Source organism: Neoarius graeffei, chromosome 12, assembly GCF_027579695.1.
Source record: "Neoarius graeffei isolate fNeoGra1 chromosome 12, fNeoGra1.pri, whole genome shotgun sequence".
Classification (NCBI taxonomy): domain Eukaryota; kingdom Metazoa; phylum Chordata; class Actinopteri; order Siluriformes; family Ariidae; genus Neoarius; species Neoarius graeffei.
In genome coordinates this window covers 9373036-9394306 of record NC_083580.1, presented here as the reverse complement: position 1 = coordinate 9394306, position 21271 = coordinate 9373036, and the positions used below count along the sequence as shown (strand labels likewise).

The 21271-nt window shown below is 39.8% G+C and overlaps 1 protein-coding gene across 1 annotated transcript; it reads left to right on the top strand.

Annotated features, from left to right (window-relative positions):
• The first annotated feature begins 8987 nt into the window (after positions 1 to 8987).
• Positions 8988 to 17988, top strand: rfesd (Rieske (Fe-S) domain containing). The gene is made up of 4 exons (XM_060934987.1): positions 8988 to 9136; positions 10250 to 10422; positions 17217 to 17251; positions 17342 to 17988. The coding sequence occupies exons 2-4, from the start codon at positions 10263 to 10265 to the stop codon at positions 17636 to 17638; spliced, it is 492 nt and encodes a 163-aa protein (XP_060790970.1). The 5' UTR covers positions 8988 to 9136; positions 10250 to 10262; the 3' UTR covers positions 17639 to 17988.
• The last annotated feature ends 3283 nt before the right edge of the window (positions 17989 to 21271 follow it).

Below are 21271 nucleotides of genomic sequence, written 5' to 3'. Positions count from 1 at the left end.
ACACTCGTGGCAGAGTTACGCATTACAAGTTAAAACACTTGTGCCAGAGTTAATGCGTTACAAATTAGAACACTCGTGGCAGAGTTACTGCGTTACAAGTTAGAACACTCGTGGCAGAGTTACGCGTTACAAGTTAAAACACTTGTGCCAGAGTTCATGCGTTACAAATTAGAACACTCTTGGCAGCGTTAATGCGTTACAAGTTAAAACACTCGTGCCAGAGTTACTGCGTTACAAGTTAGAACACTCGTGGCAGGGTTTCTGCGTTACAAGTTAGAACACTCGTGGCAGAGTTACTGCGTTACAAATAAGAACACTCGTGGCAGAGTTACGTGTTACAAGTTAGAACACTCGTGGCAGAGTTACGCGTTACAAGTTAAAACACGTATGCCAGAGTTAATGCGTTACAAATTAGAACACTCGTGGCAGAGTTACTGCGTTACAAGTTAGAACACTCGTGGCAGAGTTACGCGTTACAAGTTAAAACGCTCGTGCCAGAGTTACTGCGTTACAAGTTAGAACACTCGTGGCAGAGTTACGCGTTACAAGTTAAAACACTTGTGCCAGAGTTAATGCGTTACAAATTAGAACACTCGTGGCAGAGTTACTGCGTTACAAGTTAGAACACTCGTGGCAGAGTTACGCGTTACAAGTTAAAACACTTATGCCAGAGTTAATGCGTTACAAATTAGAACACTCGTGGCAGAGTTACTGCGTTACAAGTTAGAACACTCGTGGCAGAGTTACGCGTTACAAGTTAAAACACTCGTGCCAGAGTTACTGCGTTACAAATTAGAACACTCGTGGCAGAGTTACTGCGTTACAAGTTAAAACACTTGTGCCAGAGTTCATGCGTTACAAATTAGAACACTCGTGGCAGTGTTAATGCATTACAAGTTAAAACACTCGTGCCAGAGTTACCGCGTTACAAGTTAGAACACTCGTGCCAGAGTTACTGCATTACAAATTAGAACACTCATGGCAGAGTTATGCATTACAAGTTAAAACACTTGTGCCAGAGTTCATGCGTTACAAATTAGAACACTCGTGGCAGTGTTAATGCATTACAAGTTAAAACACTCGTGCCAGAGTTACCGCGTTACAAGTTAGAACACTCGTGCCAGAGTTACTGCGTTACAAGTTAGAACACTCGTGGCAGAGTTAATGCGTTACAAATTAGAACACTTGTGGCAGCGTTAATGCGTTACAAATTAGAACACTTGTGGCAGCGTTAATGCGTTACAAGTTAAAACACTCGTGCCAGAGTTACTGCGTTACAAGTTAGAACACTCGTGCCAGAGTTACTGCGTTACAAGTTAAAACACTTGTACCAGAGTTCATGCGTTACAAATTAGAACACTTGTGGCAGCGTTAATGCGTTACAAGTTAAAACACTCGTGCCAGAGTTACTGCGTTACAAGTTAGAACACTTGTGCCAGAGTTACTGCGTTACAAGTTAGAACACTCGTGGCAGGGTTTCTGCGTTACAAGTTAGAACACTCGTGGCAGAGTTACTGCGTTACAAATAAGAACACTCGTGGCAGAGTTACGCGTTACAAGTTAAAACACTCGTGCCAGAGTTACCGCGTTACAAGTTAGAGCAGTCGTGGCAGAGTTAATGCTTTACAAGTTAGAACACTCGTGGCAGAGTTACTGCATTACAAATTAGAACACAGTGTTCTAACTTGTAACTCTGGCACGAGTGTTTTAACTTGTAACGCATAACTCTGCCACGAGTGTTCTTATTTGTAACGGAGTAACTCTGGCACGAGTGTTCTAACTTGTAATGCATTAACTCTGCCACGATTGTTCTAACTTGTAACGCGGTAAGTCTGGCACGAGTGTTTTAACTTGTAACGCGTAACTCTGCCACGAGTGTTCTAATTTGTAATGCAGTAACTCTGGCACGAGTGTTCTAACTTGTAACACATTAACTCTGCCACGAGTGTTCTAACTTGTAATGCGGTAACTCTGGCACGAGTGTTTTAACTTGTAACGCGTAACTCCGCCACGAGTGTTCTAACATGTAACGTGGTAACTCTGGCACGAGTGTTCTAACTTGTAACGCGTAACTCTGCCACGAGTGTTCTAATTTGTAATACAGTAACTCTGGCACGAGTGTTCTAACTTGTAACACATTAACTCAGCCACGAGTGTTCTAACATGTAACGCGGTAACTCTGGCACGAGTGTTCTAACTTGTAACGCGTAACTCTGCCACGAGTGTTCTTATTTGTAATGCAGTAACTCTGGCACGAGTGTTCTAACTTGTAACGCAGTAACTCTGCCACGAGTGTTCTAACTTGTAATGCGGTAACTCTGCCACGAGTGTTCTAACTTGTAACGCATTAACTCTGCCACGAGTGTTCTAATTTGTAACGCATTAACTCTGGCACAAGTGTTTTAACTTGTAATGCAGTAACTCTGCCACGAGTGTTCTAATTTGTAACGCATGAACTCTGGCACAGGTGTTTTAACTTGTAACGCGTAACTCTGCCACGAGTGTTCTAACTTGTAACGCAGTGACTCTGGCATGAGTGTTCTAACTTGTAACTCTGCCACGAGTGTTATAACTTGTAATGCAGTAACTCTGCCAGGAGTGTTCTAACTTGTAACGCATAACTCTGCCACGAGAGTTCTAACTTGTAACGCAGTAACTCTGCCACGAGTGTTCTAACTTGTAACGCAGTAACTCTGCCACGAGTGTTCTAACTTGTAACTCTGCCACGAGTGTTATAACTTGTAATGCGGTAACTCTGGCACGAGTGTTTTAACTTGTAACGCGTAACTCCGTCACGAGTGTTCTAATTTGTAACGCAGTAACTCTGGCACAAGTGTGTTAACTTGTAACGTGTAACTCTGCCACGAGTGTTCTTATTTGTAACGCAGTAACTCTGCCACGAGTGTTCTAACTTGTAACGCGTAACTCTGCCACGAGTGTTCTAACTTGTAACGCAGTAACTCTGCCACGAGTGTTCTAACTTGTAACGCAGTAACTCTGCCACGAGTGTTCTAATTTGTAATGCAGTAACTCTGGCATGAGTGTTCTAACTTGTAACGTAGTAACTCTGCCACGAGTGTTCTAACTTGTAACGCATTAACTCTGGCAAAATTGTTTTAACTTGTAACGTGTAACTCTGCCACGAGTGTTCTAACTTGTAACGCAGTAACTCTGCCACGAGTGTTCTAACTTGTAATGCGGTAACTCTGCCACGAGTGTTCTAACTTGTAACGCATTAACTCTGCCACGAGTGTTCTAACTTGTAACGCATTAACTCTGCCACGAGTGTTTTAACTTGTAATGCAGTAACTGCCACGAGTGTTCTAATTTGTAACGCATGAACTCTGGCACAGGTGTTTTAACTTGTAACGCGTAACTCTGCCACGAGTGTTCTAACTTGTAACGCAGTAACTCTGGCACGAGTGTTCTAACTTGTAACGCGGTAACTCTGGCTTGAGTGTTTTAACTTGTAACACATTAACTCTGCCATGAGTGTTCTAATTTGTAATGCAGTAACTCTGCCACGAGTGTTCTAACTTGTAACGCATTAACTCTGCCAAGAGTGTTCTAACTTGTAACGCGGTAATTCTGGCACTAGTGTTCTAACTTGTAACGCGTAACTCTGCCACGAGTGTTCTAATTTGTAATGCAGTAACTCTGGCACGAGTGTTCTAACTTGTAACACATTAACTCTGCCACGAGTGTTCTAACTTGTAATGCGGTAACTCTGGCACGAGTGTTCTAACATGTAACGTGGTAACTCTGGCACGAGTGTTCTAACTTGTAACGCGTAACTCTGCCACGAGTGTTCTAATTTGTAATACAGTAACTCTGGCACGAGTGTTCTAACTTGTAACACATTAACTCAGCCACGAGTGTTCTAACATGTAACGCGGTAACTCTGGCACGAGTGTTCTAACTTGTAACGCGTAACTCTGCCACGAGTGTTCTTATTTGTAATGCATTAACTCTGGCACGAGTGTTCTAACTTGTAATGCATTAACTCTGCCACGATTGTTGTAACGCGGTAACTCTGGCACGAGTGTTCTAATTTGTAATGCAGTAACTCTGGCACGAGTGTTCTAACTTGTAACGCATTAACTCTGGTACAAGTGTTTTAACTTGTAACGTGTAACTCTGCCACGAGTGTTCTTATTGTAATGCAGTAACTCTGGCACGAGTGTTCTAACTTGTAATGCATTAACTCTGCCACGAGTGTTCTAACTTGTAACGCGGTAACTCTGGCACGAGTGTTTTAACTTGTAACGCGTAACTCTGCCACGAGTGTTCTTATTTGTAATGCAGTAACTCTGCCACGAGTGTTCTAACTTGTAACGTGTAACTCTGCCACGAGTGTTCTAACTTGTAACGCAGTAACTCTGCTACGAGTGTCCTAACTTGTAACGCAATAACTCTGCCACGAGTGTTCTAACTTGTAACGCATTAACTCTGCCACGATTGTTGTAACGCGGTAACTCTGGCACGAGTGTTCTAATTTGTAATGCAGTAACTCTGGCACGAGTGTTCTAACTTGTAACGCATTAACTCTGGTACAAGTGTTTTAACTTGTAACGTGTAACTCTGCCACGAGTGTTCTTATTGTAATGCAGTAACTCTGGCACGAGTGTTCTAACTTGTAATGCATTAACTCTGCCACGAGTGTTCTAACTTGTAACGCGGTAACTCTGGCACGAGTGTTTTAACTTGTAACGCGTAACTCTGCCACGAGTGTTCTTATTTGTAATGCAGTAACTCTGCCACGAGTGTTCTAACTTGTAACGTGTAACTCTGCCACGAGTGTTCTAACTTGTAACGCAGTAACTCTGCTACGAGTGTCCTAACTTGTAACGCAATAACTCTGCCACGAGTGTTCTAACTTGTAACGCATTAACCCTGCCACGAGTGTTCTAATTTGTAACGCATGAACTCTGGCACAAGTGTTTTAACTTGTAATGCAGTAACTCTGCCACGAGTGTTCTAATTTGTAACGCATGAACTCTGGCACAAGTGTTTTAACTTGTAACGCGTAACTCTGCCACAATTGTTCTAACTTGTAATGCAGTAACTCTGGCACGAGTGTTCTAACTTGTAACGTGTAACTCTGCCACGAGTGTTCTTATTTGTAACGCATTAACTCTGGCACAAGTGTTTTAACTTGTAACGTGTAACTCTGCCACGAGTGTTCTAACTTGTAACGCAGTAACTCTGCCCCAATTGTTCTAACTTGTAATGCAGTAACTCTGGCACGAGTGTTCTAACTTGTAACGCGTAACTCTGCCACGAGTGTTCTAATTTGTAACGCATGAACTCTGGCACAAGTGTTTTAACTTGTAATGCGTAACTCTGCCACGAGTGTTCTAACTTGTAACGCAGTAACTCTGCCACAATTGTTCTAACTTGTAACGCAGTAACTCTGCCACAATTGTTCTAACTTGTAACGTGTAACTCTGCCATGAGTGTTTTTTTTTGTAACGCATTAACTCTGGCACAAGTGTTTTAACTTGTAACGCAGTAACTCTGCCACAATTGTTCTAACTTGTAACGTGTAACTCTGCCACGAGTGTTCTAACTTGTAACGCAGTAACTCTGCCACGAGTGTTCTAACTTGTAACGCAGTAACTCTGCTACGAGTGTCCTAACTTGTAACGCAATAACTCTGCCACGAGTGTTCTAACTTGTAACGCAGTAACTCTGCCATGAGTTTTCTAACTTGTAACGCATTAACCCTGCCACGAGTGTTCTAATTTGTAACGCATGAACTCTGGCACAAGTGTTTTAACTTGTAACGCGTAACTCTGCCACGAGTGTTCTAACTTGTAATGCAGTAACTCTGCCACAATTGTTCTAACTTGTAACGCAGTAACTCTGGCACGAGCGTTTTAACAAGTTAAAACGCTCGTGGCAGAGTTACGCGTTAGAAGTTAGAACACTCGTGGCAGAGTTACTGCGTTACAAATAAGAACACTCGTGGCAGACTTACATGTTACAAGTTAAAACACTGGTGCCAGAGTTACCGCGTTACAAGTTAGAACAATTGTGGCAGAGTTAATGCATTACAAGTTAGAACACTCGTGCCAGAGTTACTGCGTTACAAATAAGAACACTTGTGCCAGAGTTACTGCATTACTCGTAATGCAGAAACTCTGCCACGAGTGTTCTAACTTGTAACGCAGTAACTCTGCCACAAGTGTTCTAACTTGTAATGCAGTAACTCTGCCACAATTGTTCTAACTTGTAACGCGGTAACTCTGGCATGAGTGTTTTAACTTGTAACACGTAACTCTGCCACAAGTGTTCTAACTTGTAATAAAAAAAAACACTTTTAACTCTGGCACAAGTGTTCTTATTTGTAACGCAGTAACTCTGGCACAAGTGTTCTAACTCTGCCACGAGCGTTTTAACTTGTTAAAACGCTCGTGCCAGAGTTACTGCGTTACAAATAAGAACACTTGTGCCAGAGTTACTGCGTTACTTGTAATGCAGAAACTCTGCCACGAGTGTTCTAACTTGTAATGCAGTAACTCTGGCACGAGTGTTCTATCTTGTAACGCATAACTCTGCCACGAGTTTTCTAACTTGTAATGCGTAACTCTGCCACGAGTGTTCTAACTTGTAACGCAGTAACTCTGCCACGAGTGTTCTAACTTGTAACGCAGTAACTCTGCCACGAGTGTTCTAACTTGTAATGCAGTAACTCTGCCACGAGTGTTCTAACTTGTAACGCAGTAACTCTGGCACGAGCGTTTTAACAAGTTAAAACGCTCGTGGCAGAGTTACGCGTTAGAAGTTAGAACACTCGTGGCAGAGTTACTGCGTTACAAATAAGAACACTCGTGGCAGAGTTACGTGTTACAAGTTAAAACACTCATGCCAGAGTTACCGCGTTACAAGTTAGAACAATTGTGGCAGAGTTAATGCATTAAAAGTTAGAACACTCATGCCAGAGTTACTGTGTTACAAATAAGAACACTTGTGCCAGAGTTACTGCATTACTCGTAATGCAGAAACTCTGCCACGAGTGTTCTAACTTGTAACGCAGTAACTCTGCCACAAGTGTTCTAACTTGTAACGCGGTAACTCTGGCATGAGTGTTTTAACTTGTAACACGTAACTCTGCCACAAGTGTTCTAACTTGTAATTAAAAAAAAAAAAAAAACACTTTTAACTCTGGCACAAGTGTTCTTATTTGTAACGCAGTAACTCTGGCACGAGTGTTCTAACTTGTAACGCAGTAACTCTGGCACGAGTGTTCTAACTTGTAACGCAGTAACTCTGCCACGAGTGTTCTAACTTGTAACGCATTAACTCTGCTACGAGTGTCCTAACTTGTAACGCAATAACTCTGCCACGAGTGTTCTAACTTGTAATGCAGTAACTCTGTCACGAGTGATCTAACTTGCAACGCATTAACTCTGGCACGAGTGTTTTAACTTGTAACGTGTAACTCTGCCACGAGTGTTCTAACTTGTAACGCGTAACTCTGCCACGAGTGTTCTAACTTGTAACGCAGTAACTCTGCCACGTGTGTTCTAACTTGTAACTCTGCCACGAGTGTTCTAACTTGTAACGCAGTAACTCTGCCACGAGTGTTCTAATTTGTAACGCAGTAACTCTGCCACGAGTGTTCTAACTTGTGACGCAGTAACTCTGCCACGAGTGTTCTAACTTGTAACGCAGTAACTCTGGCACGAGTGTTCTAACTTGTAACGCAGTAACTCTGCCACGAGTGTTCTAATTTGTAATGCAGTTTGGCAGCGGGGGCGTGGTCAAGCGCCGGTCTGTGACAGGAGGGCGGAGTCAGGGAAGGTAAGTGGCAGAATCACTTCACCTGATGTCAATTAACCTGTGTTTGTGTGTGTCTTCCCAGTGACCGCGCCCTATATAAGGAGGGAGAGCAGAGGAGCTCATCCCCGAACCAGACGCCGGTTGTGTGTGTCTGTGCAGTATAAAAGTTGTTCACTGAAAAGTGTGGCAATAAAAACCCTGTTGACGAACCTGATCTCTGTCCTGCTGTCCTCTGTGCTCCACCCTTCCTTAGAAGTGTTACACGCGGTAACTCTGGCACATCTTGTAATTTGTACTGCGGTAACAATGACACATGTCTTGTAATTTGTAATGCAGAAACTCTGACATGTAGTTTGTAACAGTAACTCTGATACATGTCTTATAATTTGCAACGCAGAAACTCTGCCACACATCTTGTAATTTGTACCGCGGTAACAATGATACAAGTCTTGTAATTTGTAATGTAGTAACTCTGACAGGAGTGTTGTAATTTGTAAAACAGTAACTTTGACATGCGTCTTAATTTTTAACGCAGTAACTCTGACAAGTTAACCCTTTGGTGACTGACCCCTTGAAAATGGTTCCTCCAGGAACCATGACGTTTCAGTTGTCAAGACAACGGAAAAACTAAAATACAAATACAAGAGCATTTTGTTTTGTGCACAAGAGCATTGTGACGTATCTTTCTGTTTTTGTATTTTAGTTTTTCCGTTGTCTTGACAACTGAAACGTCATCGTTCCTGGAGGAACCATTTTCAAGGGGTCAGTCACCAAAGGTTTAATTTGTTATTCTGTACATTAATTGTACTGAATAACAAAGTAATTCTTTAATTTCGTGTCATCACTATATTTTCAACATGATGTTATAATAAATAATCCATGACTGTATAATCTACTCTCTTATATGAGTACTTAAGCAGGTATCTGATTCCTTTGAGTTCTGATTGGCTGAGAAGAGATGGGCTACTCACAGCCACTGCACTATAAAAACTACAGTATTTACGCCAGTGAATACAGCAAAATTAGCATTCAGAATAACAGGGGCATGCTTAATTGATCAAAAATGTGTATGAGGAGAAATATTTATTGTTATGGTCTACTTTATGCTATTTCACGTGATATACAAACAAGGTTATGACATTTAGCTCAAATTTTCTCTAGATATGTATATGTGGAGTAAAACCCTCTGTGTTGAAGCAAGATAATGTCAGACAGGAGGAGAGGCCAACTTGCAGGGTCGATAGGGCTAACCACGCTTCACTATGCTGCTCTGATAACAGCTGCGTTCGACCAGCCGAGGGTCCACTTACATTCAACATCCACTAATACAGCAAGCGTGAACAAATTACAGGTAAAACCAAAAATATATATATTCTTAATTAATAAAATGTAAAAAAATCTACATTATGCTCCAAATGATTGTAGGTTTGCGAGTGTGTCAAGCAGTTTGGAAGACGAACTACTAATTTCAGATCAGCTTTCCTTTCAAAAAGGGGTGGAAAGTACTTCAGTAATTTTACTTTGTTGCATTACTTTTGGGTTATTTATACAGGGCTATTTATACAGTGTTATTGAATTTGAATACTTGTCCTCTGCTTTACATTTCCAAGAAAATTCCTTACTATTTCTCCTCTTTACGTTTTATTCAGACCTTCAGATTTTAAATTTGAAGGACAAATTAAAAAAAATCGATTCAGTTTTTTACTTGATTTTCACTTGTCCATTTTTATTATGAAATGATTAAGCATCATACAATATAACGAGATATATGTATTGATCACGTTTCCAGCTGAACCCCATAATTAAGCTTCTTTTAAGAGAGAAACTCTTATTAAAAATACCCTGTAGTGTATTAATGGTTTACTATGGTATTTTATACCACACTATAGTCATTATACTCACATTATACACACAGTAGCTTACCACAGTATATTAATAACTTTACTGTGATACATACTGTATGTTAATTGTCATGTTACTAATGATACAACTATGACAGACCCTTAAAAAGTGGTCTTTAAAAATAGTTTTGAGCTGGCAGCTCAAATAAGCATTTTTGTGGAAAGTACTAAGTAATATACGATAAGTCAGTGTATGCAGATTATTACTAATAGCAGTAGTCATTTAGATTAAATCAACTGCAAAAAAAACCCCTCGTGTTTTCAGTAACTATATTTCAAATTAGATGCAATTAACCTCTAATTTAGTCTCTGCCATGCTATTCTTGATCCCATTCATTGCTTACTAATATTTCGTTGCCAACCAAAACAGCCTCATAGAAACAATTAAATGGGCATTCCAGATGTTAGGCAACCATGAAATCTAGTAAAATTGCTTGCTTTCAGAGTATTTAAAGCAATAGTAGTACAACGTTTAATAATGAACTTAATTATATTGCAATATAAGGTTATGAAAGATTCTTTTCCTGAACACGCATTCCTAACATGTGAGATTTTCCAAATAGACCCTCTCCCAACATGTCCCAAGAGGAAACTGTAGAATCTGGGAGCTTGTTCTTAGTAGGGAACAAGAAAGACCTCATCGAGGCCAAACGCACCAGCGTCACCGTGGGCGACAGGGTCGTAGCCGTCATTCATCACCAGGGAGTTTTCTACGCTATGGACCAGCACTGCTATCGTGAGTAGTTCTTGTATTGAAACCTCTTGTGTTTTGTAAGGCTTATTTTTCCACTGGGTGACGTACATCATTCTTTTTACATTTACGCCCTTATTCCTGGAGTTTAGTTTAACCAAGAGAACAGACATTTGAATGAGTTGAATACTTTACAGCGTGCTGTACTGTGTACATATAAACATATGCATCAGTAACCATGTTGCTCCCTGTAGGATTCTGTTTTAGCTTGAACCTGACAAGATTAGAATGTCAGTTAGGGGTGAGTAGGTAAGAAGGATTCAAAGATGAAACAATGACAATAAGACAACTCTTTGGTGATTCCATGACTGCAGTGTTACTTGGCTCTTAAATTAAAAATTACTTTTTATATATATACAGTACTGTGCAAAAGTCTTAGGCACCCTATTTTTTCATACAAACTTTGTTATAGATTTCTATTTTACAGAGGTGGACAGTAACGAAATACATTTACTTGAGTACTGTACTTAAGTTCAGTTTTTGAGTATCTACTTTACTTGAGTATTTTTTTTTTAAACTTATGACTTTAACTTCACTACATTTGAAAGGCAAACATCGTACTTTTCACTCCGCTACATTTCTATCAAGGTCCTCGTTACTATGAAGCAGCTTAGAAAGTGGATGTTTTTTCTTTTCTTTTCTAAAACATGATTGGTTTTCTCGCAGGTGACACTGAGACAGCCGATCAGTAATCACTAGGGTCATGTCACATCCATAGACTGTATAAAATCAAGTTCAATGATTTCTCCGCAGCATTATTTGAACACGATCAGTTGATGGCAGAATGGAAGGAGGCGGTTCTTCTGGGGAATGCACACACTCATGGCCATACCTAGAACCCATGTTTCGTTTCAGTTTTCTGAAAGGATTAAAGATTCATTTTGTTTTAAATAGGGCTGTCAAACGATTAAAAAAATTAATCGCGATTAATCTCAGAATTTCATATAGTTAATCGCAATTAATCGCATTTTTAAAAAATCTATGTAAATGAATAAGGCTTTTAAAGTGAAATGTTACAATTTAAATGGTGAACACATTTTATGCTAAAAGTACTTGTTAAAAACTGCTGGGACAAGAGAAAATGGTAAGGGAGTTTATTCACTCACATACTAGGCAGTACTGAACATACAAAACACAAAATTGGATTTTGTGATGGATTAGGGAGCTGTAGTCTCAAATATAAAACATGTAGTCACATACTACTGTGTCTCAGTTCAGACATGTGTGACAAAAGAAAATAAAAATGAAATAAAACTTCAGTTGTGCCGGAGTTGTATTCAGTCACAGCCTATAGGACTTCACAGTACTGTGCAAACAAAAATAAATTGCAGTTGGACTTCAATAAAGACATTTAGTGTCATATCACAGTGCTACAACATACTGAAATCTCACTTTGCAAAAGTATAAGTGCATACCAAAACCAGCTCAATCACCATAGACATATAAACATATACGCCGCATTGAGCTGGGTGGCCCGTTGCTGGGATATGTCAGAGTGTCCGCCATATTGGATGTGGCAAATCTTCCCCGTAAACCAATGCAAGTAAATGGACTGAACTTCATAAAGCCCCTTTCTACAATAATATTTAACTCGATGCCTTTTATTCACCCATTAACACACACACACATATATATTTGGGAAACAAACAGGCATCAAAACAACACACATAACTTTTAATGTGATGGTTATAAACATACATGTCAACCTTTGGTCAATCAAACCTGTATAACCAGCCTCCAAAATCCGTATTTCCCTTATAAAATCCGTATAAGATGCAAATTAAAATAATTTACCTAAAATTTGAATGATAATTAACAGTGATATATCCCAGTTACTTTTTATTCAATATTAATAACAATAAACCTTCAGAATGAATACAAAGCTCCAATGTTTGACAAAAACACAAAGTGTTATCAGCATAATTACGGAGGAAATACTTTGTTGTTTGGAGACAGGTTTCACCGAGCGGCTATTATGCGCGAGACTTTATATTAGCCACAAAGTCAGGAAAATCTGTTCGTAAAATTACGTTATAATGACCAAATACAATGAAAAGTATTTTTCCAGTCTCACCTGTGAAAGGTAATCCCATGTGATCTCGTTTGGGCGGTAAACCTGTTGGTACAGTTAAACGCAGCACATGAATGAGGCATCTTTATTCTCGGCTACTGTCTAGACGCTATACCAGAGACGGTTGAAGAATCTCCACTTTGCCACATCCAATATGGCGACGAGGATGACGTATGATTCTACGCAGAAGGCGGCATCTATTTTTATATGTCTATGCTCAATCACACTCTACTTTTGAAATGAAACTTCCCGTTTAACAGACCTTTCTCCATCACTCACACTTACTCTTATTGAAGCAGCGCGCGACAAGCCTCAACAGGAACTACGGGTGACTCGCAGGGCCAAATTAGAATTTGCGTTAACGGCACTATTTTTTTTAATCGCGATAAATTGAGATCGCGTTAACGCGTTATTATCGCGTCAACTTCGACAGCCCTAGTTTTAAATGTTTGCCAAAAACGAACCACATCACGGCCTACAAAAACTTGCCATCCAACCTGCCGAAGCATATTGAGGTATATAAACGTTTTATTCCAAGAGAAAGCTTGTAATGAAGTTGTCTGTGCTTTTTAGAGCTACCGATAACGTTGCAATAGCCATGCATTCTGGTTAGTCAAATGACTTTCTATGGATTTGTCCGCCAAGTTGCCATAGCCTTGTCCACGGCTAACATTTACATGTAGCTAGTTAACTTTGAGGGCGGCACGGTGGTATAGTGGTCAGCACTGTCGCCTCACAGCAAGAAGGTTCTGGGTTTGAGCCCAGTGGCCGACGAGGGCCTTTCTGTGCGGAGTTTGCATGTTCTCCCCGTGTCCGCGTGGGTTTCCTCCGGGTGCTCCCGTTTCCCCCCACAGTCCAAAGACATGCAGGTTAGGCTAATTGGTGGCTCTAAATTGACCATAGGTTTGAATGTGAATGGTTGTCTGTGTCCATGTGTCAGCCCTGCGATGACCTGGCGACTTGTCCAGGGTGTACCCCGCCTCTCGCCCATAGTCAGCTGGGATAGGCTCCAGCTTGCCTGCGACCCTGTAGAACAGGATAAGCGGCTACAGATAATAGATTGATGGATGGAAAGTTAACTTGGACACTGTTGGTTAGCATGTAAAAATGGACTTGCGCTAAGATGAATAACATTAAACAACCATGATGGCACAGCATGTGTTCATTTTGTGAATTCAGATTTCCGTCTTTGGTAACGGCATTAGGTTTTGTAAGCGTTGCGGCAATAATACAACAATGCATTGACAGAAAATGTACTTTTAATACTTAAGTATTTTTAAAAGCAAGTACTTCAGTCCTTTAACTTAACTACAAAATTGGCTGTACAACTTTCATTTGTATCAGAGTAACATTTGACCAGTGGGATCTGTACTTTGACTTAAGTAATGAAGTTGGGTACTTTGTCCACCTCTGCTATTTTATGACTTCTACATTATCAAGTCAAAACATTACAAAAACATTTTAGAGTTCTAAAAGTTCTCTCATTTTCCAGCACAAAATTAAATGTTACAGGAAAAAAAAAGTTTGTATCTGAACAGCATATTCCATAAGAGAGCACTTCTCATCTCATCTCATTATCTCTAGCCGCTTTATCCTTCTACAGGGTCGCAGGCAAGCTGGAGCCTATCCCAGCTGACTACGGGCGAAAGGCGGGGTACACCCTGGACAAGTCGCCAGGTCATCACAGGGCTGTAAGAGAGTACTTTTCAGGTTAAAATAGAAAACATAATGAAGGCTGCTGGGTTTCAGGGCAAATGAAGAAGTGAGTGTGACAGTCAAAGTGTCCAGAAGAACTGTAGCTGGTTCTGTAAGATGCACAGTAAAACCTACAGCTCATTTCCTTATAAAACTGCACTCATTGGACCTCAGACTACTTTTTTTTTTTTAAAACAAAGGGTCGTCTCACACCAAATATTGACTTTGTTTCATTTATTATAGCTTACTGCTTTCTGTTTATAGTTTTTTGTTTTTTTAAATGTTGAAACATTTCATGTCATTATTTTTTAAGCCATTTTTGGTCATTTATTTCTTTACATGTGCCTAAGACTTTTGCACAGTAGTGTGTGTGTGTGTGTGTGTGTGTGTATGCATTTATTCTATCCACATTCACTGGATATGAGCAATTGTGTGCTCTGATTGGCTACTCTATTACTAGGCTATCAGCTCATATACCATCAGTAAAGAAAAACAAAATGGCAGAGCATGTTACTGAACCACCCGAGGATGAAATAAAAACTCTACTTGAAAACAAAACCCCAAAAAATACAACCCCCCCCCCCAGCAAAATATGGAATGAAAGTATTTGATGGTAAGAACGTATCTTTTTTTTTTCATTTTTCAAGAATTATTATGATTATTATTGTGCTTGCCAAAGGCAAGCACACTATTGTTGTTCTTAAGTTTACTTATTCTGCCTTATTCCGACATTTGTTTTTTGGATCCACTACTCCTCCTAGGGCGTTTGAGATAGATACACTGTTCCAACTCTAAGACGTCTGGCCCGAAGTGATGTAGTGTGCTTGTGGATCAACTTTTGGAACTTTTCAGCTTTTGGATCAACGTGCCCGTTCTCTTGTTCTTGTCGTTTTTCTTTTGTTTTTTTTCCCATAGAGAATGAATAGGGCTCATGAATCGAATCGTCCTACTCGGGCACGCTCCATTGCAGATGCACCAAACCTCATGGGATACTTCAGGCCAACTCCCCCGACACATACATGCAATCGGTTCTGACCCACACTCATATTTTTCCTTTCTTTTTGTTCATCCCTTTTTCCTCCATAAGCTTGCATTGATTTTTGACCCCACTGAAAATGAATGGTGTTTCAGGAGAAAAACTTTCACTCTCCATCAATTTTTTTTTTTAACCAAGTGACCAAACTTCAAGAAACTTCACTTGATGCCTCAGGCCAAGTCCCTGCACAGATCCATCCCCTCATCTGAGACCTGCACTCGTCTTTTCCTTGGTTTTCACACATCTCTTTTTACCTCCATAGGCTTCCATTGATTTTTGGCCCCATTCAAATGAATGGAGTTTTGCTCAGTAACACTTCACCACACATCCACCAAACTTCATACGGCACCTCAGGCCAAATCACCATCACACACATGATATCCGTTCTGACCCGCACTCGTCTTTGTCTTGCCTTTCATCCGTCCATTTTTTTCTCCATTTTGCCACTAATCAGTGGAAGCTTGACTGAGTCATTCCTCCCTTCCCCCATAGTTGATGATGCATTTGGCAAGGATCTGCTCATTTGAGACTTTGGCAGCAAATCAACTTCAACTCAATGGCCACTTTATTAGGAATACTTACATACACACGATAGCGATTAGCATATAAGCATTCACGTTACCATGCTAGCTGTTAGCATGTTACCCATTACAATATCATGCCTGCTGTTAGCTCGCGAGTTGTTAGCATGTTCACCATTAGCATGTTATCATGAGAGCTGTTAACATGTTAGGATTAGCATGGTAGCATGCAGAGTTCGCATGTTTGCTGTTAGCGAGTTCGCCTGAGCATGTTAGCATGCTAACTGTTAGCATGTTAGCATGTCACCCTCAGCATGTTAGCATGCTAAAAGTTAACATACTAGCCGTTAGCCTGTTAGCTGTTAGCATGATAGCTGTCAGCATGATAGCCTTAGTGTTAGCATTTTAACAAATGGCATGTTAATCATTAGCATGTTAGAATGCTAGCTGTTAACATGTTATCTATTAGCATGTTATCTATTAGCATGTTAGCATTAACATGTTAACATGCTAGCTTTTAGCATGTTAGTATGCTGTTAACATGTTAATATGCTAACTGTTAGCATGTTAGTTGTTAGCATGTTGGCTTTAGCATGTTGACATGCTAGCTTTTAGCATGCTAGCATGATAGCTGTTCTACTACAGCTCAGCAAGCACACTTTGGATTTTCTCTGTGGAAATGCAGTCTAGTTGTTGTTGTTATTATTATTATTATAGTATTTTTCACAAATTGCTCCTGTCATTTCGCCAGTTTGTTTATATTCTAAGTGGAAATTATTTTTGTTTTTGGTTTTGAGTAGTTTTTATCTCGTCCTTGGTTGGTTCAGCAATGCTCTGTCATTTTGTTTTTCTCTACTCATGGTATATGAGCTGATATCCTAGTAGTAGAGTTGCGAATCAGAGCACACACTTGCTCATATCCAGTGAATGTGGATATTATAATTATTATTAGCTTTTGACTATTTGGTGTGTCCACTATACAAGTCCCTGTGAATGAGTTACTATGAAAAGAAAAAAAAGAATTAATATAATCCTGTAATTTGCTTTGCAGAGCTGCTTTTATAGAAAACTAATCAACACCCTTTGATCAATCAGAATCAAGAATTCAGAGCGTAAAATTAAATACAGAGATAAAAGTAATATAACAGTATGCATATGATGTTCAATTGTTATATGGCTACAGTATATCAGCATAGTCCTAATGTCAATAAATATTTCGTCCAGCCATTTGGGTGGTCAGTTATTTATTTTTGCCGCTGATTGGTGGTGGAACTCTGAGTCAGATTTCAGGAAGGAAGATGTCCAAAGATTCGGGCAGAATTTTGCACATTTATATAAAATACATAAAAGATGTTGGAACGTTCTTAAGGAGGTAAACAAAATGAGGTTCCGTCTAAATCTCAGAAATACACATGAATAAAGCTATGTAATGAATATACATCTCTGCTCTTAACAGATGCAGGTGAATCTTTGTTAAATGGAGATATTGAGGTGAGTTTTCATCAATCAGAATGGTTGGTTGGTTTTTAGAGTTCAAGTTTTGTCTGAGAATTCCTCAAATTATTATTTTTTTTAATGCAGGAAATCGACAGGAAGCTTTGCATTGTGTGTCCAAAGCACAAGTACAAAATCAGCCTGGCAGAGGGCGAAGGGCTTTACAATGCCAATCATCCAAAAGACAAAGACAAGCCACCTTGCTGGGTATCCAGAGGCATAAAGCAACGAGTACACAAGGTTACCGAGGTGGACGGGAACATCTATGTGACGCTGTCCGAAACCCCTAAGCAGATTGATTCGGACTATTATCAGACTGAGAAGGGCAGAGCGGAGCTGAAGAAAGTCAAGCATTCAGACACGGATAAATCAGTGAACAGCTAATTGATAGGTGTGACCAATTATAGGAAAGTTTCTGAATGCATGAGGACATATTGTGGAGGGAAAAAAAATTATTAGGTATTAAATGCTAGCTATTTTACTGATATTTCTTCATTTTAATTGTCAGATTGTCAGCACTGTTTAAGCATTAAATATATAAGCAGTAAAACATGATGAGGTGTGCTGTTATAGAAAAATGATCACTGACCGGATAGTGTAATGTGGAGGGCTGTTAGTACCCTGGGGTTGATTACTTGCTTGTAACAGTATGCCCTGAAGTGTTTTATTCCTCTTGTACCTCAGCAGTTTGCCAATACTAACTAACATTTTTATTTTTCCAGAATGACACTCTTTTTTTTTTTTTTTAAATCTGTTTATGGGTTCATTTAATATTGTGGAACATCTGTGAAATAAAGTCATTCCCTAACTAGCCTCTGTTTCGTCTCTCTCATCATATCAAGAAACCACAAAGACCTCCTCACAGTAAACTTCATCATATCAGCGGTGGCCTCCTAGGAAGAATATGAACAATTAGCCATGAGACGTAAATATGAAGCTGTGAAACATTTTGCAAGGGCAACATAGTGCAGTTCTATTCAAATAAGTACTGTATTTTTCTGTTTACTGTAATGACTCTCTGATCAACTTTGCAAACACAACGCTCCATTCGCAGTCACCATTCTACGCCACACTACTGTTTTTGAAGTAATTGTGTGTAACGTCACTGTAGTAACTGCTTCTTACATAACTGTGAACATTTCAACATCTGTTCTAACTTAAATTATTTAATAAACTTTGAGTGAAATAATTTAATAATTGTTTGTGGGGTTTTTTTTGTGTGTAGAAGTACACTTTTGATTTCCAGAAGGTGCAATTCAAGGACGCACTCCCATTTTATTCTGATTGCTGTTCAGTCCAGACTGAGTGACTCCATGAGTGACATATTTTAATATCAAATACTAATCCTTCACCTTGACAAAGTTAATCTCTCTTACACAGTAGCCTTCCTTCCAGCTATGCAATGCTCTTGGGTGCATGTTTTAGAGATGGGAACCAATACATTTGTAGCTTTGAGATGACGTACAGTGCCTTAATCAGAATAGCTGAACAGAATGACTTATTGGCTTTAAAAATAGTAAGTAATTTTGTAAAGATGTACAGTGCACTAATATAAAGTAACATACATACACATTCCCCCAGTATACACTCACGGGCCACTTTAATTGGAACTTGTTCTTGATTCTAAGATTCCTGTTCTTGGCTGCAGGAGTGGAACCCAACGTGGTCTTCTGCTGTTGCATGCTGAGATGCTTTTCTGCTCACCATGGTTGTAAAGGGTTGCTATAGCCTTCCTAGCAGCTCAAACCAATCTGGCCATTTTCCTCTGACTTCTCTTATCAACTGTGGTGGTGTAGTGGTTAGCACTGTCAGCTCACAGCAAGAAGGTTCTGGGTTTGAGCCCAGTGGCCAACGGGGGCCTTTCTGTGTGGAGTTTGCATTTTCTTCCCGTGTCTGTGTGGGTTTCCTCTGGGTGCTCCAGTTTCCCGCCACAGTTCAAAGACGTACGGTTAGATTAACATGGGGCGGCCTTGGGCTGAAGTGCCCTTGAGCAAGGCACCTAACCCCCAATGGTGCTGTAGCATAGTTGCCCACTGCTCTGGGTATGTGCGTGTGCGCTCATTGCTCACTTGTGTGTGCGCATGCGTGTGTTCACTGTCTCAGATGGGTTAAATGCAGAGGACGAATTTCACTGTGCTTGAGTGTGCATGTGACAAATAAAGGCTTCTTTTTCTTCTTTCCACCCACAGAACTGTCACTTGCTCAATGTTTTTTTTTTCGCACCATTCTGTGTAAACTCTAGAGACTGTTGTGTGTGAAAACCCCAAGAGATCAGCAGTTTCTGAAATACTCAAACTGGCACCAACACCTATGCCACAGTAAAAGTCACAATTTGAGATCACAAATTTTCCCATTCTGATGTTTGAACAATGTGAACATGAACTGAAGCTCTTTATTTGTATCTGCATGATTTTATGCATTGCGCTGCTGTCAAGGGATTGGCTGATTAGAGAACTGCATGAAACAGCAGGTGGATGGGTGTATATATCTACAATGGTAATCAGCCAATCATGTTGTAGGAGGGCAGTAAATCAAATCATGCAGATACAGATCAAGAGTTTCAGGTAACGTTCACATCAAACATCAGAATGGGGAAAATGTGATCTCTGTGACTTTGACCATGACATGGTTGTTGGTGCCAGTAATTTAGAAACTGTTGATTGATAGGGATTTTCACATGCAACAGTGTCTAGAGTGAACATAGAATGGTGTGAAAAACAAAGCAGAAAACATCCAGAGGAAATGACTTGTTAATGAGAGAGTTCAAAAGAGAATGGCCAGACTGGTATGAACTGATAGGAAGGCTATGGTAACTCAGTAACTACTCTTTACAACCATGGTGAGCAGAAAAGCATCTCAGATGTAATAATACTGAGGCGGGGGATGGTCTAAAACAGCACTCTTTCACTCCTGTCAGCCAAGAACAGGAATCTGAGGCCAGAGGTGGACAGTAATGAAATACATTTACTTGAGTACTGTACTTAAGTACACTTTTTGAGTATCTATACTTTACTTGAGTATTTTTTTTGGAAACTTATGACTTTAACTTCACTACATTTGAAAGGCAAATATCGTACTTTTCACTCCACTACATTTCTATCAAGGTCCTTGTTACTATGAAGCAGCTTTAAAAGTGGATGTTTTTTCTTTTCTTTTCTAAAACGTGAATGTTTTTTTTGCAGGTGACACTGAGACAGCCGATCAATAATCACTAGGGTCATGTCACGTCCATAGACTGGATAAAATCAAGTTCAATGATTTCTCCACAGAATTATTTTAACACGATCAGTTGATGGCAGAATGGAAGGAGGCGGTTCTTCTGGGGAATGCACACACTCATGGCCATACCTAGAACCCATGTTTCAGTTTTCTGAAAGGATTAAAGATTCATTTTGTTTTTGCTTTGTTTGCCGAAAATGAGCCACATCACGACTTACAAAAACTCGCCATCCAACCTGCCGAAGCATATTGAGGTATATAAAGGTTTTATTCCAAGAGAAAGCTTGTAATGAAGTTGTCTGTGCTTTTAGAGCTAGCAATAACGCTGCAATAGCTATGCATTCTGGTTAGTCAAATGACTTTCTATGGATTTGCCCGCCAAGTTGCCATCGCCTTGTCCACGGCTAACATTTACATATAGCTAGTTAACTTGGACACTCTTAGTTAGTATGTAAAAACGGAGTTACGCTAAGATGAATAACGTTAACTTATGTGAAGTCCTTTCAGAAATATGTTTCAGCATAATCTTGCCAAATAAACAGAATGTAGAAATCTTTCTTTTCTCGTACTGTAACATTAGCTACCCAATATGATTTCGAGTTTGAAAAGAGTTTCACTGACTAGCTAGCTTAACATTAAACCACCATGATGGCACAGCATGTGTTCATTTTGTGAATTCACATTTCTGTCTTTCGTAACAGCATTAGTTATTGTAAGTGTTGTGGCAATAATACAATGATGCATTAACAGAAAATGTACCTTTAATACTTAAGTATTTTTAAAAGCAAGTACTTCAGT